The sequence below is a fragment of the Drosophila subpulchrella genome, chromosome 3L (assembly GCF_014743375.2).
Source record: "Drosophila subpulchrella strain 33 F10 #4 breed RU33 chromosome 3L, RU_Dsub_v1.1 Primary Assembly, whole genome shotgun sequence".
NCBI lineage: Eukaryota > Metazoa > Arthropoda > Insecta > Diptera > Drosophilidae > Drosophila > Drosophila subpulchrella.
In genome coordinates, this window is record NC_050612.1 from 17386311 (window position 1) to 17403875 (window position 17565).

At 38.3% G+C, this 17565-nt stretch overlaps 1 protein-coding gene across 1 annotated transcript; it reads right to left on the bottom strand.

The window, feature by feature from the left end:
* Positions 1–7: 7 nt before the first annotated feature.
* LOC119553662 (tetratricopeptide repeat protein 27) lies at positions 8–3093 on the bottom strand. Its single transcript, XM_037864172.1, has 4 exons — positions 2775–3093; positions 2340–2710; positions 1784–2286; positions 8–1728 (listed from the first exon to the last, which is right to left on the bottom strand). The coding sequence occupies exons 1-4, from the start codon at positions 2836–2838 to the stop codon at positions 270–272; spliced, it is 2397 nt and encodes a 798-aa protein (XP_037720100.1). The 5' UTR covers positions 2839–3093; the 3' UTR covers positions 8–269.
* Positions 3094–17565: the final 14472 nt, after the last annotated feature.

Below are 17565 nucleotides of genomic sequence, written 5' to 3' on the forward strand. Positions count from 1 at the left end.
GCTTAGGTTTATATTTTTATGAATAACATAGAGAATTTTATTGCATCCTTTGCGAATGTATAAACTTCAACAGAATGTCCTCAATGCTTCAACGCTATTTATTCACGTAAACAGCTTGACCTGAAATAATTTACAAATCAAAACTAGCACATACAGATATAGGTAGACTTCAAAATGAACACAATAAATGTCCTTTATCAAATAAAAAAGCTCTTCATTTGTTGGTAACAAATTATTGGAGAACCAAAATTAGAAAAGGTCAAGAAAAACTATGATCTAGGTACATTCATTCGCTCCTGGACTATTTTTGTCAGATCTTCGATCCTCTTTTCCAGCTGCTCCACCTTCTCCGTCTGTTCTGCTGGCACTTCCACATTGATGGCCCTTTTCAGGGCATTCAAACAAGACGTGCCCGCCAGTCTGGCGGAATTTAACTGGGAGGTTATCATTACCTCACTCTCATCCTGGATGTGCTCCTTGATGGCCGCCACTGAGAGTTCGCAGACCTCTAAGCAAAGGTCCAGAGCTTTTAAGGCATGCTCGGACTTGGTTTCCCAGCCCAAGTGCTTGGGTGTATACGCACGATATGATTTTACCAGTTTCTCGGCCTTTTTCAGTGGCGTTGGAGCCACCAAAGCTGCCAGTTCCCAAACAAGAGGGTCATTGCCGTGCTGGATGCTCTGTTGTCCCAGCAGCTTTATGAGTCTCTTGATTAGAGTACCTGAGCCGGCGGGATCCTCCTTGGAAATGCCGTAGACAATTCGGGTGAGCACCTCCTGATCGAGGTAGTGCTGCTTAAGCTCCGCCATTCGCTGGTATGCTCGCATGGCATCCTCCCAGTGGGAAGTATCCACGGACACCAGCATGTAGTTTTCCCAAACCTTCCAGTTGCTGTAATTGCACTTCAGGGCTTCACCCAACACGCGATGTGCCCGCTGTTTGTCACCCAATTTTATCAGAGCCTTGGCCAAGTTGTTCCAGGACTCAAAGCCATTGGGTTCCAGGTGAGTGTAAGCCAGGTAATGCTTAACAGCCGCCTCCCAGCGCTCCAGTTGGATGGCGCAATAGCCGCAGCGCAAGAGGATCGCCTCCTGCAGGTTGTTTATCTCGAGTGAGATCTCAAAGTGCTCCATAGCCTGGGTGTAATCTGCACTCCTGTAAAAGTAGTTCCCCCAATAGGCTTGCGCTTTGCCACTCGTTTTCTTGGAATGCAGCCATGCCTCCTCGTAGAACTTGGGCTCATCGATGGCGTCGCCAAGAAGGCAATAAAGCAAGGCCGTAGGTTTCTTCTCCAGCTCCTGCCGGATGATCTCTGCCGCCTTGTGGCGCAGTTCCAGACTGGTGTAGCACTCGATAACCTGCTGCCAGGCGTGTATGCGAAGGCAGATGTCCAGAGCGGTCTTGGTCATGCCCAGGGATCGCAGTAGGTCCACAAGCTGCAACTGCACCTGCCATTTGGGAAGAAGGTGGGCAGCAAAGCCATAGGAGAGTCGGGAGCGAAGAGAGAGCTCCTCCTCTGAGCTGTCCAGCAGCTTGACGCACTCCTCGCACTGTTTCCAGCTGCGTTCGACGGTTCTTCGCTGTCCCGATTCCTGCAGGCAGTTCAGGAGAAGGGCTGCCTGGCGCACTTGGAAAGGCCCGTGCTCCTGATAGAGCAGGGTTTGTGTATAAGGCTCTAGTTGCTCATCGGCAAGGCGATCTTTGGGCTGGGAGCGTTTCAATTGTTTTCTGTAAGAAAGGAGGACAATAAAAGTACAATTCACTGATCCTTGACCATACTCACACCTTGGCCAAGACCAGAGCTTGCAACACGCTGGGCAACGTCATCACTTCATTGTCCTTGAGCTCTACAAAGCGTATTCGCTCCAGTCGCGTGTCATCCTCCAGAAGAAGCAGCTTGGGCAGCTTGGTCTTCTCATTTGTAAGGATGGCTGCAGGCAGGGTCTGCTGCTCCTTTAGGTGCTCTACCTTGAGGCAGAGCTGCGGGAGAGCCTTTTGCTGGAACTTGGTGCGTACTCCCAGCAAACCCTCAACCTTCAGCTCCACCTGAAGATGGTTACACAGTTCATCCAGCAACTGGGAGGCTATTTCCGACCGGTGAAACTGCAGGTAACCATTAGCCAATTCGAGTAGCAGCAGGGACTGTAGTTCTCTGCTCTCAAACTGGTTAATTTGAGCCTGAAGTTGACCAGCTGCTGCCTTGAACTGTTCATAAAGTGAGGCCGCCAAATCGTCCAGGATATGCTGGTGCAGGCAGATCAGCCGCAGATGCCACCAAGTCAGCACCTGTATTTATGGGTTATTAATAATGTAAGTTGACAATAATTAAGCACACCAACCTTGGATTCTGGGTGGTTTTCTAACAGCCCCTGGAGTATTTCCCTGGCCACAAGTAACAGTTCTCCAGTCTTAACATTCGGATTCAGCTCCTCGCCGCTGGCTTTAAGTTTCTCCTGTGCATCCAGTTCCTCCAGGTTAAGTTGACTATGGATTTGCTGGAACTCTTCAAGCTTGTCAAAGGGTCCAGTGAAATTGTTTTGAACAAAGGCGAAGATCAGGAGCAGGAAATCCTTAAGTTGTGTAGCGGGATCATCCTTTAAAGCGGCTTGTCCCTTTTCCCGCCATCGTTGAAGTATCTCGCGAAGATCCTCCACTGTCCACAGTTTCTGGCGGGTCCATAGTTGACGCAGTTGCTCATCGGCTGGCAGATCTATGGGGAGTTATTATAATCGGTATTATACGTTTGCTACCCATTATTTACGTTAGTAGAGTACCTTCTACAGCCACCGCATCGTTGAAATTGCAAATATAGTATTCACTGAATACCTCAGCCACCATTATCACAAGATTTTGTGATGAAATTGTTTAAAAATATGGAATAAACAATTATCTGTGATCCACGTGCTCCACGTGTTAAGAAAGCCGGCTCCACTTCTAGCAATGTTTTAACTTTATAAGAAAACTATACTTAGTCGGTGCTTTGATAGTTATTTTTGTATTGATATAAATTTAATTTTACTGTTAAACAGCAATTTTAAACGTGTTCTAGAAATTTTAAGTCGCGCAAATTGTTTATTAGGGATGAGAGTTCTTGAACTTTCTGTGCCTCATCAGCTGATAGGAAAAATCGATAGTCTTGGCGGGAAATTCAAAAAGATACTGCTTTGCTTGAGCCACATAATTTGATTAAATGTAATATTTACTAAAACAAATTATTAGAGTATATGCCATATTACATATTAGCTATTATTATTTTCCATAAACTATCTTGAATGATCTGATTTTTAAAGAATTTTAAATGAAATTTGTACTGCCCCAAAATTTAGTATTAAAAATACCAAATACTCTTGCACACATTCGTTAGCCAACACTGTTTCTTGGCGGCACATTCAAACACATCCAACACTCAGCTAATTAAAAATAAAGGAATTATTTTTAGCCTTCTGTTAGCTTAGTGCGCCCTGCACCGATTATCGGTGCACTCAATTTCACATAATTAGACGGATTTACATCATTGACCAAGTCGAGACGGCGCCAGTACGCAAGTTCATGTTTCAATTAAATCGCTTTTAAAAATAGGCATCCGCCTCAGTTGAATATTTACATAAGTCACACGCGGCGGACTCGTGAAATGGCCAAATTTTGTTTTCCGAATTTTATTAATGGGGAGTGCCGGGGGCCGAAAGGAATTACCTGTTATAGAGCGCACTTTTTTTTGCAATTACCAGAACACACAATGACTAATACACTGGCGAAGATAGCTTCGCAAAGCTCGGCGGTATTTTATTTTTTACGTCTTAGCCGCCGCCGTAGCTTCTAAATTTAAATTTCACGGTCAAGGTCGTCGATTGCCGCCGCTATCGGAGAACGCGATGGGTTTCTGAGGGGGTGGGCCATCGACATTGCCATCGAGAAGGCGAACGCCCCACGAAACGCAGTACAGTTGCTGTAGGAGAAACAAAAGAAATCGTATCTCCCCAAATATTTTGTGTATTCCGGCGAAACCTGATAGCATAAGAGGCGATAAAGGGTATCAGTGCCATTTAACTACGGTGTGTGGGGTTATCTGAGGATACTTATCTTCGAACGGAATCTGATCGAGTTCAAGGCTGTCCTGGCCAAACAAATCTGGCGATAAGGGCGGTATTTCCCGTTACCAACTAATTGGTTTTCCTTAGTTTTTATCGGCTGTTTATAATGATAATGTGTTTTCTTGATTTATAAATAATTTTCATTAAGCAAAATACCTGTTTATGTACCTAAAATCTGATAGGTGAACCCTATTAATTACATTTTGTTCGTAATAACGAGACTTCTTATTTTGTTCTTAACTATTATAGGGCTTAATTAAGGTAATACCCATATCACGGTATATAAGTTTAAGCAAAAAGCAAAAATATAATATCTTATTTTTATTGTACATTTACAATGAACATTGAACATATAATATTCAAATCTAATCTAAAGTAGTCTTTGAAAAAAAAATAGAGCTGCTTCTTAGGTTTCTTCCAAAAACTTAAAATCTTTGATTTCCCTTGAAAACCCAAAAGTATCTGAATTATTGATAAGAGCTTTTTAAACGGCTTTTTCTTGTCATTACTCTTAAATAAATTTAAGTTTGGAATTCCACCACAGAGTAAAAGAGAGAAGAAAGCTTTCGTACTGTTTTCTCTTCATTCCAAGATACTCTTAGCTTCAAGTTTCCAAGTATCTCATGGGTCTCTTGTTTCGCTGCTTCTCTTGACTTAGTCATCAGCCCAAAAGTTTTTTGCCATGTGCCATTTTGGCGCGATTGTGCCGCTCTCTCCCTCTTTTTCCGTGGTGCACTCTCTTTCACGTCGGCGTTGCATGGCCAAGTGCACATTGCATTCAAATGAGTTCGAATTGTATCCAGTGGATTGAAGCCGGCACGCGGCTTCCAAGTGGACGTCATCATGACCCAAAACAGCAGCGTGTTTTTTACTTTATTTGTATCTCCATGCCAGGTTGCCTAGTTGCACGCCAGCCATGAATAATGCAGATCCAAACACCCCATTCAGGCATTTAATAAGTACAGATGCAAGCATTCACTTCAGATACGCAAATGACTAAAGTCGGAATTAAAGAGTGAATGAGAACCAATGAATCAAAAAAATTCAAAAAAAAATATCTTTAAGGAAAGTCAGCAGGGCAACACAAACTGATGATTTAACAAAATATCAAAAGTCTTTCAAGAAGTATTTTTCTGTTTTGTTCTGGTTAAATTTATTGTATTTATTATACGAATTTAGTTGGATTAATAATTATTAAAAAACATTTTTTATTGTTATTCAAATAACATTTTTTAAAGTTAATCATATTAAATCTACAAAAACACATAAATAAGTTTTGCAGTTGCCTTTTCTTATAACGATTGTAAAATTATCCTATCACTACCTTGAACTTCTACTATTATTGATATTATTTTAAAAGCTTTTTCAATAAAAAACATTGACAAAGGCAAAAGAAAATCATATTAACAAAAAATCTATCATAATATGAGTGTTTTTATACACTTATATAAAAAAATAGACGAACTATATACATACATATATATCTAAAGAACGAAATATATCTAAAGATATGAAAAATTTCCAACGTTAAACAAAAATCCTATTGTAGTTACCATTAATAATTGATATTTGAGCCAAGTCAATTTTGCAATCAAAAGGGCATCCAAAAGTCCAGCTAGAAACATTTATTTCGTCAAGTCTTGTTTTTTATTTGCTTAACTGGTCTATATAAATAAAATAAAGTTAAAGTTCTAAACACAAAACAGTTGCTCACTGTCTTTATCCCCGCCTCTATTTATATTTATTTATATCTGTTTTCGTGGGTTTAATTGCATTTCGGTTAATTTATATTTTTTTAATTTTTAACTTTTTTAATGTTCCCATTTTGCCTGTTTCGCTTGCAGGCCAGCCATTCAAGGTCGTTCGGGTTTTGTTTCAATACATTTGTGTATTTTCTTTTTTTCAAACGGTGTGCTTGTGTGCTTTTGTTATGGCAAATAAATGCAAATAAATATAATTTGTTTAAGCGTTTATTTTAACTTGTTGCCCAGCGCTCGCCTGAAATAATTTAATTGCTGTGACATAAAGACGGCTCCAGTTGCTCAAACATTTGGCCACTCGATTATTGTGCTGCCAGTTTTATTTTCAGATTTTCTCCCCCCGCTTTTCATTCATCCACGGAATTGATGTCAGTGGGTTTCCATGTCTCCGGCGACGGTGCAACATTTTCAGCTTCAAATCAGTTTTCACTTTCGCGCCGCAACTTTCACAAAACCGAGTGCCCCACTCGCCGAGTACCCCTAATGCCCGGAGGCGGATGCAGGGGGCTGTCTTTGAGTTCGAGGTCAGCGTTTAGTTTGAGCAAAATAGAAAAAGTTATTAAGCATTTTTTAAAATGAGTAAATTTTTAAGCATCATATGCTTGATCAATAAATTATGTACTCCAGTCGCCGCATTTGCATTCCCCCTGTTTTCCTTTTCGGTTCAGCTTTCGCCTGAAAATGATGACTGCATTTTTTTAACTGCCACATTTTGCAGTTTAGTTATCTTTATGTTGAAAGTGGCACCTGCTACAACCTGCTATAAATGATTCGGTTATTTTAAGTAAAGATTTATAATATAATAGGTTTGGAATACAAAAAATCAAATAAATCTGAAAAACATCGTAACAATATCCATTAAAATAAAATATCCTCATAAAAAAATGATTTTTAAATCAATCTATAATTTTAAATTTTTACTCTGTGCTAAAACATTTTAAAATTATACAGAAACAACTTGCATCTTGTGAATAAGTTTCATTTTTTAAATCCAAAAAGTTGCATAACTAGCGATATATGCCTTTACCTCTCAGAGATTGAGACAGACAATTACTGTATAACAACTATCGAATCTATTGATTTCAATTTAATTGATAGGAAAACTCAACCAACTGTCGGCCGACCCACGCACATTTGGCCTTGAGTCATGCTTTGATTTGACTTTGCCCGTCTATTAGGCACTATAATTTCTTGTTTGCCATTCGAGATGGTTAAACTGCTTGATAAATTTTCATATTTCTGTGTGAGCTGGCCGTTGACTAAAATGCCACACAACGCATGCTAAAAAGTTCTACCGAAATTAATTTATTTCGCACTTAATTATTCAGCGCGAGCAACGCAGAGAAGCGCTGACCTTGGGCAGCCTCCCCCCGAACCGCCGCCTCACCCCCGCCCACTCCGCAGCGGCTACTCGTTTCTGGTTGCGATCAAATAACGACTGTCAAAGCAAAAATCCGAAAAAAAAGGCTGAGCAAAATTTGATCATACTTGGACATCCATTGCCCAGAACCACAGTCGCTGAACGGCTAGCAACATTGTAGAGATTTGAGTGACAAAACAATTTTCGAAAATAGTTTTTGTTCTGGGGATGGGACCATTCAAATAGGAATACCATGAAACTAATGCGCAATTGGACAAAAGGCGCTGACTGCAAAAATATCTAAGCATCATGTGACATCACGAATGATGAGCCAACCACATTTCGCGAAATAAAAGATAATACTGTCACTTACAGTTTAGGACTAAGCCAGAAACGTTTTCAGAAAATCAATTAAATACTTTAAAAATTATATATATAAAATTATTCAAACTAAGTTATACTTTTAAAATTGCATATCCTACACAAGCTGGTATAAGTATTTTGACAATTTTAAAAAATTTTAAAATTTGAAAACCTACATTTTTAATGCTAAAAGTTTTTTATAATCAAAATTGATAGTCACAGAAAAATAATTTGTGTCTCTTTGCTAATATTTTTATAATTTTTTGAAAATGTTTAGAAATTTGCATTCGATTCACATTTTTCTCTTTTTTATACTACATTTTTTGACATTATCACATTCAAACAACAAAAAATATATCAACAAAACCATTTTTGAAAAATTCTTTTTGCAGTTACTATAAGGATTGTTCGGAGAAATTTTTAGTTTTAGTTTTCAAGCCGTAGAAAAATATTTAAAAAATACATTTTCACAAAAAATCGGCATTTTTAATAAGTGTTAAAGGGTTAAAAGAGTATTGTATCATTAAAACAAGTTTAAGTAATAAGTATATTTTAGTTTTGTTAAAATATGTATGCCCACTAGTGTAAATCTTTATCATATAGAATAATTTAAACAAAGCAGTGAATTCCATTTGAAGTTCAAAAAAATATATAAATGCAATTTTGTACAAATACTTTAAGTCAAAAAACGATTTGATTATATTCCGTATCTTTAACAATTAATATTCACATAAAGCTATATTCAATATAGAAATCTACAAGGCTTTTTTTTCTTTCTTTCTCCGATCTACAGTTTAGTCATAACGGATTACGCATTTCAGCCCTGTAAACCCCATTCCAGTATAAACTTGGCACCTAAGCACAATTTCCCATTAACTTTTTAATGGGATTTTCGTTGGTGGTTTTTTTGTTGATGTTATTCCTTTTGTGAATTTCACACTTGCAGAAATGCAAGCTCATTTCGAGTCATAATATATGGATATACCTACATATCACCCTGCTAGTAGGACTGTTTCCCCCGAAGCTTGTTTTTTTGCTGTTGTTCTAAGGCAGAATTCTCAGGGCGACCTTGGGCAATTATTGCTTATTAATACTGTAGCCGTGCTATTTTGTTTTTATGGCTTTTTGTCCGTCTCGCTTCATTCCTGTTTCTCGGCCACTTGTTCTTTTTTTCCATGTTCGATTTGGCGCGCGCCAAAAGTCGTTCATCATAGTACTTTTCGAATGGGAAACTATTTATTGAATTAATCAATTTGAGGTGCACACGTGTCGATGTTTGCGTGAGAGGTCTAACGAACTGCAAGTCAAATAATTACGACTTGAAAACAACAAAACGTGCACTTTGGAACATATAGAATTGAGATTATACCTGTGTATGCACTCGATCTATAATCGATTAATTGAAGCAGTCGGTATTGAAAAGTTTTCTACCGGACAAGGGGCGAAAAATCCTTGAACTCGCCGTAAGCTAATTTTTCTCGTGACGAGCTAAATATGTAAATAAAATTTAATGAAATGGAACGAAAGCAGACTGTAACAAGTACAGAGACGACTCTATAATACCTTATATAGAAAAATATAGGAGTATATCCAGTAGCTGATCGCAAAATAAAAGTATTATTGTAAAGGTTAGGAAGTTGGATACAAAATAAAGAAAGATCTATTTGTTTTTGGGTTTTAAGTTTAATTCTACATACTAAACTATTATAAAAGATCTGTTTGTTTTTAGCAATAAATTATCGAATTTGACATTAGCGACATATTAGATTTATTCCTAATATGATCAGAGGTGAGCTGGCTAAAAATAAAAACTAACTAAATTCAAATTTGCAGTAAATATTCGTTTATTTTAAATGAGATGCTTGCCAAATAAAATATTTTAAATTTCGCAAAGACCAATATTACCCAGTACCATTGCTTAAGGGCTTGATGGGTATGCTTATGACTTGTGCACTTTACGATCGGTACAAATTCAAGGGTTACACGGTCGCGATTTGCATTGCATTCGCAGGCATTGTCAGTAAAATTGGGTACAACAAAAAAGATTTCCTACGGATGGTAAATATATCGTCGTTATATGTATTATAATTAATGGAAATTGAATTGCATATTAATAGGTCTCTTTTTGCATTCCAGCTGAATCAGACGAAAGCTACGTCAGATCTACCGCTCTCGCTCTGCACACATAGCCCCGTCTCTATCGCTGCGCTATTTCCGTCTCTTTCTGGGCGATGTCCCTGTGCATTGTGAGTTATTTGCGTCGCCGCCAGCGTTTTCGAGTTTAGCGGCCTGTCGCGCTTTCAAGGACGCCCCGCTTTGTTTTGTTATTGTCTGGAGTAACTCGGTACCTTATAAAATACAAAATAAAACATATATAAATATAAAAAAAAACAACAACGGAAAGTGCATTGAAATCAGAATCATGCATTGGCTTGGAATTTTGAATACATTGTATTCAACGTACTCGAACTTTGGATTCAGCTCTGTCATTATTTTTGTTTTTCCAATTTTATTTTCACTTTGCTAAAATACTTCGTGTCGTTTGTTTTTGCCTCGCACCGTATTTACTTAGAATTTTATGGGCAAACTGATTTATTTGGCAAAATATTTGCAAATAACAACAGCCCAAGCAACAGGGTGAAGGTCGGCATGGAAAGTGCCCCGTCCCGGTGCCAACAGCACATTTCTATTTATCTAATTAACGAAATTAAAATCAACAAATGCCACACTGAATATTAAGCGATAATTTAGCAAACAGCAGTCCGGCAAACAGAAACTCGCGCACAAAACCGCCTCGAAAACAGCTTTGAAAAGAAAGCAGCAAATAGGGAACAAAGTGGGGCTCGAATTTCGGGTTTATGGCCAAGGTCAAGGACGCGTCATGACAACCAGAAAATAAGTAAGCGGGTACAATGAATAAGCGATGTGAAATAAAATCAAACTGATTGTGGGGCAGACTGACAGAACGTCGAAAGCTGGCGATAATTGGGGACGAAAGCGAAAGAAAGCAGTGTGGGAAACATTTGGGAAAGAACATTCTAAGGCTCAGAAACTTAAATATAAAAAAAATATTTTTGATTGAAAAGGTAACAAGAAAATTTAAGACTCTTAAGCAATAAGAATTTAGAATTTAATATTAACTTTATAATACAATTTGAAGTCGAAAAATCAGAAAGCATACCTCTAAGCATAATCAATTAACACGTATTTGCATAAGTTTCCTTAATAATTATTATATTATTTTTTACAAAAGATTAAATTGGTCTGATATTTGTTTAACGAACAATATTATTTGGGTATTTTGATTGTATAAAGAGGAAAATCTGCAAAGACTAAGGTTACATGTTTAAAAATAGTTTTTAATATTGACAGAACCCATCAAATTATTTTTTAAAATTTGAAGTATTGCGAATTTGTATATTCTAATAGAGAATCTTCAGAAGAATTGTAATATCTCCATTAAGTCACGACTCGCGGGTATTGCTCACTCACTTTAAGATGCGAACTTGACATTTTCCAGATCAGATACCAAAATATCGAAGAATCCGAAGACTAGGCCGTGGCTATTCTCCATTTAAGCCCATTTATCACGGTGCCGACGTGCGACCGATGGAGATGGATATACAATGTCTGAGGGAGAGGGGGACATTCAGTTCCAATCACATCGACTCATAAAATAAAAGATCTGAATAATCAACGCTGGGGGCTCGCTCGTGCTTTTAATTAATGAGCTGAACTTGGTTGGCGGTGAGTAGTTTTTGTCTCTGATTCGGTCTTCGTTTTATTTATTTTTCCAAAGTCGTTGCAAAGCGGAAGCCGAAAACGCTTGACCAGCGGTCGTCGGTTATCGTTTATCGCTATCGCAGATACATCTTTTTTGGCGCCAAGGGAAGTGGGCGCCGCTGGGGGTGGGGTTGTATTCTACTGGGGGGCTTAATTGAAAGTGCAGACAGCGCTGGGTAAAGAGCAAATTCTAAAATAAAATCCAGCAGCGAGACACAGTAAAAAGGCATTAAAATGTATACAAAAGAAAAAGCGAAAAAGAAAAAACTCAACAAAAAACAAACAAAAAGGCAGAAAAAACAAAAATCAAATACGCTGTTCAAGGTTAGGTTATCACATTGCCAAGATCAAGGTTACGTTTTTTCTACTTTTTTTTTGTGAGTCGGACGTTTGTCAGTCGATAGGTGTGTGCGGTTGTGCGTCTGTGGGTGTGCGTATCTGTGTGTGTGCGTATCTGTGTGTGCGTCGGTTGCCGTGCCAGACAGAACGTCGATAAATTTGCGAACCTGCAAAAAGCTTCTGAAGTAAAAAACTGGCTCAGACTCGCGTAATAATTATAATTGGCTGCTGCTCTTTGATGGCCACTTGCCTTTTGATTTTTAAGATTTGCTCTGGGATATTATTATGTTCTATAAAATTTGCTTTCAAATCATTTTTCCTTGAAAATTAATGAACACCGCCCAAGAGAAAAATGTGTTCCATTATTTCCTTATTACTATAAACTAACAACAATTAGTATAATACGATTTCTAAAGAATTCACGGCAAGCTTAATGTGTTTTTTATAAGTATAACAATTAGTCTTTGTTTAAATTAAAGTAAATACTAAATTTGGTTTGGCATGTAATTGCTTAAATAGTAGTCAATTCTTTAAAGGTGTTTCTATTCATTGTTTAAGTCCATGTGATTTTTTTTTGGAAATAATAAATAAACAATTTTACATTATACATCTGATATAATTTTTGTTTATTATTTCATCATACATAAACATAATCGAAATATTTTTATAACAGCACAAAATTTTAAAAGCATTTAATTGTGGTCTTTTTGAATCCCAATATTAATATTTTTAAATTCGTAGAAATAAATTTAATAATAAAATATATAAACAAGGGGATTCATTTATTTTCCATTGAAATTGGCAAAGCCAAATATATTTTCAATACACTCAATACTTACGCTTTTCTTAGCGACATATAATACAAAATAATATTTTTTTCCTTGCCTCAATGCCTTAAAATGATTTTACAGTATTATCTCATAAGAAGTTGGCAAAATTGTATCAATGATACTAAATCACTTAGCGCTATTTTCAGATTATGTTGACGCTTTGCGATGGTTAATAAATAATGTTCGACGCTTTAGTTGTGATTAATTGGTGGATTCGTTCAGGAAGTTGGTCGCGATCGATGGGTTGGCCCCACATCTGATTCTAAGGCTGTCACTTGTCATTGGGGGCCGAGGAAAAATGAAACTGAGATCGGAATCGGAATCGGAATCGTAAATCGCGCTGATAAACAAATAAGCGACTTGAAATCGGAAGTGGCGGCATAACGGTGTATGGTGCATATCCATATGAATGAATCGCCAATCCGAAAGCGAATCATTGAGATATGCGAAGGAAAACTGGTTCCGATCGGATCGGATCGGAATGGATCGGGGAGTCGGCCGTGATTCGTTTATGCGGGCGACTGTCAAAAACTTCTGAGCTTGATTTTCCAATTTCGGCCAGCCTTCTCAGCTGATCTCGCCGCTCAAGTTCAAGCGCCCAACCCAAATCCGTCCGATCTCCGAGGCGCCGAAAGCAATCGCAGTTCGACAGATACAGATAGATACCAGATAGACGGATGGACATAACGACCGAGGGACAGACCTAAGGTCAGTCGGAATGAAACCGAAATCGCTGCGGCTGTTTAGCAACGCCCAGATCCAAATATTGACGCTCTAAATACCCGCAGAGCCCTCGCAGTGCGGAAAAACCTTCGACGACACCTTGACTTCAATTTTCGGTGCGCCGTTGTTTGCCGCTGCTCTTGGTTGTTGGCAAAGTTGTTGCTGCACGTAGTGTGGTTGTTGTTGTTGTTGTCGTAGTTGTTTGTGGCAGTTCGTTTTCTTCTGCCGATTTCGTGGACCCACCAAACTTGACCCAATTCCGCAGCGCTCTTCATTGTGCGGCTTTAAATGCCTTAAATGAGTGACCCTGACCCAAGTCTGGATCGGATCACTGGACTGGGTATGAATATATGTAGAGATCTGGGAAAGGTTTCTTATTTTAAAACTATTATCTCTTACAGGGTCTGGAAAACTTACGAAAAAACATTTAAAAACAATCTGCATATTTAAGAGATAACTTTTTTTTGTTAGTTTTCAAAACTATTTTCATTAGCATTACTAACTAAATGATAATTAAATTATTTCATTTATATATTTTTCCGTAGCCTACTTTAATTGTTAGTAAAATAATATTTTTGACATGTGGAAATGTAACATTTCCTTGGCGGGAAAATAATTAAATAATTCCCCCTCAATATTTATGTTAACTAACCGACCATTAACTTAATTTCCTGGCACACAGTAATCGAATATCTTTTTCATTAAAGAACAATGGATCAGATTTCAGCCCATTTCCTGTCCAATCCGCTGGTCATCTTGTCCTCTGTCCAGAAAGTGCCATCTCAGCTTGTGGTTTCCCGGGAGAGAGATCCCATTCGATCGGTTGAGATCAACAAACCGATGGCGTTCATTCCACTCAGTCGCTGTAAACAAGAGTTGACAACTCCGACCAGCAGCCGAGGGCTAACCGTGTTTATTATTATTATATTATTACCGCCAAGTGGCCGATAAGGGGCCGATGAAATGGCAAAACAAAAATGTGCAGTAAACAGAAATCCGCGGGTTAACCAATAATAAACAAAGGGAGCTCCAGCTCCCCGGGGAGTCAATGGACCAAGCCGAGATGAATTAGCTTCTCGGGCACAAAGAAAATAGAATCTATTTATGGAGGAATGGGTTCATTGCCTGCTTACAACTACAGATTGAGTCGAAAGGCTGAAATCTGCATAGGACACCAGAACTGTGCGGGGTGCAGGGAATACACGATCCCAGATCCCAAATGTCTGTCCCTGTAATTGCCCGAATTATTCTCATCTCTCGGCTGGAAGAAAACGTGATGTGCATTCGCAAGGAACTCAACATGTTGAACTGTTAAGTGCTGAGCTGTTTTCATAACTCATCGTAAAGCCGCCGTAAATCACGCCCCGAAAAAAATACCCCCCGGAGGATACCAAATGCAGAGTACCAAAGAAGAGGTTTCGCAAAGATGTGCTTATATCCTCGCCGAATCGTGCCAAGGGCAAGTGTCCCATGTCTCACCGTTGAGATTCCTCAGTTTTTTTTGACTTCAAGAAGTTATCTTATGCTAAAAAAAGACTACAAGGAAAAAATAAAAGCAACAGCACAGCAAATTAAATATAAGTTTTTTTTAGTGTTAGTACTGGTATTTCTAATGATTCATATATTTCTGATCTCTTTTTACAATAATATAAAATATGATATACTGACATTGTTTATATAACTCTTTGATGGACACACCTGAATTAGTTCTTGATACATATCATTCAGAAAGTTATAAATCTTATAAAATCGAATTTCTTCGAATTTGTATTTGGAAGAATCAATATACGACTACTAGTAAATGGAGTCACAATGTACTAAGACAGAAATCTGACCACACGTACCCAACGCACTTCGGGTCTCCAAGGACAAGTTGATTGAGTCGCCAACGTATTTCCGGCATTCTTTTGTCTTTTCGCTGCACTTATTAGCCGCTTCCTCTGCGGCAGCCCCAAAAGCAAAAACATCCAAAACAGCCGCAGACAAAAGAAAGATCTTGGGAAATCAGAAGAGAAGAGCAGCTGGCAGACCCTGAACTTTGTCGCTGACGTTGGCATTGCAATTCCCCATATTTCTTTCCCAGATTCCCTTTATTCTTTGTCGCCGCTGCACTTGAAAGTTTGTTTTGGTCCCCCGTACTTATATTGTATTTTGCCTTGAATTCATCGAGGGATCCAGCGATTAAATGCAGTATCAGGGATGCGAGCCAGTCGTGAGCTAAGTGGAGTTTCGTGGAGTCGTGTATTATAAGAACTATAAACAAAATAAACTTAGTCTTAAAAAGTAAGTAATAGGTATAAAGTTTTGATGCGCAAACTGAACTTCTTTATAAAAGATTATACTGAACCTACTATATATTATATAGATTAACAGACATTATTGGAGTAACCCTACTGTATAATCATTAATAATGATTCGTTATATACTTTCATAAGGTGTTCTAAAAAATTCTTTTATATATTTTTTGCTTATTAAACTACTAAATATTTAAGGTTTGTAAAGATTAGATATAATTTGAGCCGCAGAGTCGCACCACGATCGCATCTCGAATAGCCCTTATCCATTAACATTAACCGCACAAGTAGAGGTCCCCGGGGATGTCGAGAACCGCACCCTTGAACCGCTCATTGACCGCTTAATTAGGGCGAGTAAGTACTTTGTTCCGTCATGATCGCGAGTGCCAGCTTCCTCCGGAGATCCCTCCCTCCCCACGCTTTATAGAGGACAATGCCCGAAACGATCGGAATCTCGATGGTCTTTCCAACGGTCTATGACCTGACACGAGCGTCAACATTTTTAATTGTGCTCTGCATATCATTTGATATTAAATGCATGTCCATGCATATATGCGGTACAAAGAACTCATTTATATACATGCATCACCACAATGGTGCCTCGTGCTTTTTTGTTTGTTTGCCCCTGATTAATTTCAACTCGATGATTAAGTTTCCATATATGCGCAAACTTTGCTCACTCCTCTTATTCATACGCGTTCTACGAAGGTTTTTAAGAAGCTTTGCTGCCTATGACAACCAGAAGTTTAAGGTTTTCCAGGGGGTTGGTTCAGTGACTCACGCCCCTATCTTTATTTCATGATTCTGTGAAGACTTTTTCTTGAAAAGGCAAAGCTATTCAAAGAAATTTCCACATTACTTTACAAAATGAATATTCAAAGACGTAAGCAGCTTGGCAGATAAAAAGAATGGGATGCGAAATTATAAATGGAATATTTCGTCAGCTTCATGAATTCGTATAACATTTTATAAATGAAGATATAAAAACCACTACAAAAGTCTTTTTCAGAAATTTCCTGCGGGGTACTGTTGAAAATAAAATGTGTACACATATGGTAACTTGGTATTTGACTTAACTTAACTTTAACTATCGTATTGTTAATATAAATGATAAATGTTTATGTATTTTAATTCCTTTAAATGAAAGTTATTTTACGAGTACAAAACTACACACAGAAAATTCTGACGTTCTCATCTGAGTTGAAAATGTTCTTAAAAATATAACGACATTTTTGAAGTTGAAAATGTTTTCATTTTGCTCAAATCAAAAAGTTGTTAAATAACCTCAATTTAACTTTTCGCTTCTCACCATTTCCTTCTAATATTGAGAACATTGATACCAAAATGTACTTACACAGTTTTTGCGAACGAATGTTCTCAATTCAAGAACAAAGTTCTTGGATATTTCTCTGTGTATATACCATTTGTTCATAACTTTGTTATTTATCTATTTTATTTTAGCAAATTAAAGTTAGTATATAAAACTACAATTAATATTTGAAAAAGACGGGTCGCTGGAAGCTAAAGCCCTTCGGCCCGACTTTGTTGTTTTCATACTCTCCACTTAACTGAATTTTTTTCACTCTCATATTTCTTAGTACAGTTTTTATTTATTTAGCACCTGTTTTTCTTTTCGTTTTGGCTTCTAAGCAAAGAGAAACCACCCAGTAAAACCCCCCATTCGACAAAAAGGGGCGGTGGAATTCCTCCGAGCTGCCCAAGTGCTTCCCCCAGAAGTGGCGCTTAACTAATTTGATTCATTCTTATTACGCAGTCAGCGCTCGACTGCACTTGACCCTCGGCAATTTGCGTCAATGTCAACGCCCACCCCCCCCCTTTCCCGCCCCCTGGGCTTCGACGGGCGGCTGGGGTGGGCAATTACCGTTGTGGGGGCAACGATTGCGACGATTGCTGGCTGCAGCAACGACCTTGAACATCCAGAGCCAAACGAATGACCTTTCAATGCAGCGCACTCTGCCCGTCCCTTTCTAGGGTTTTATCCAACTGAACCCGTTACTAAAA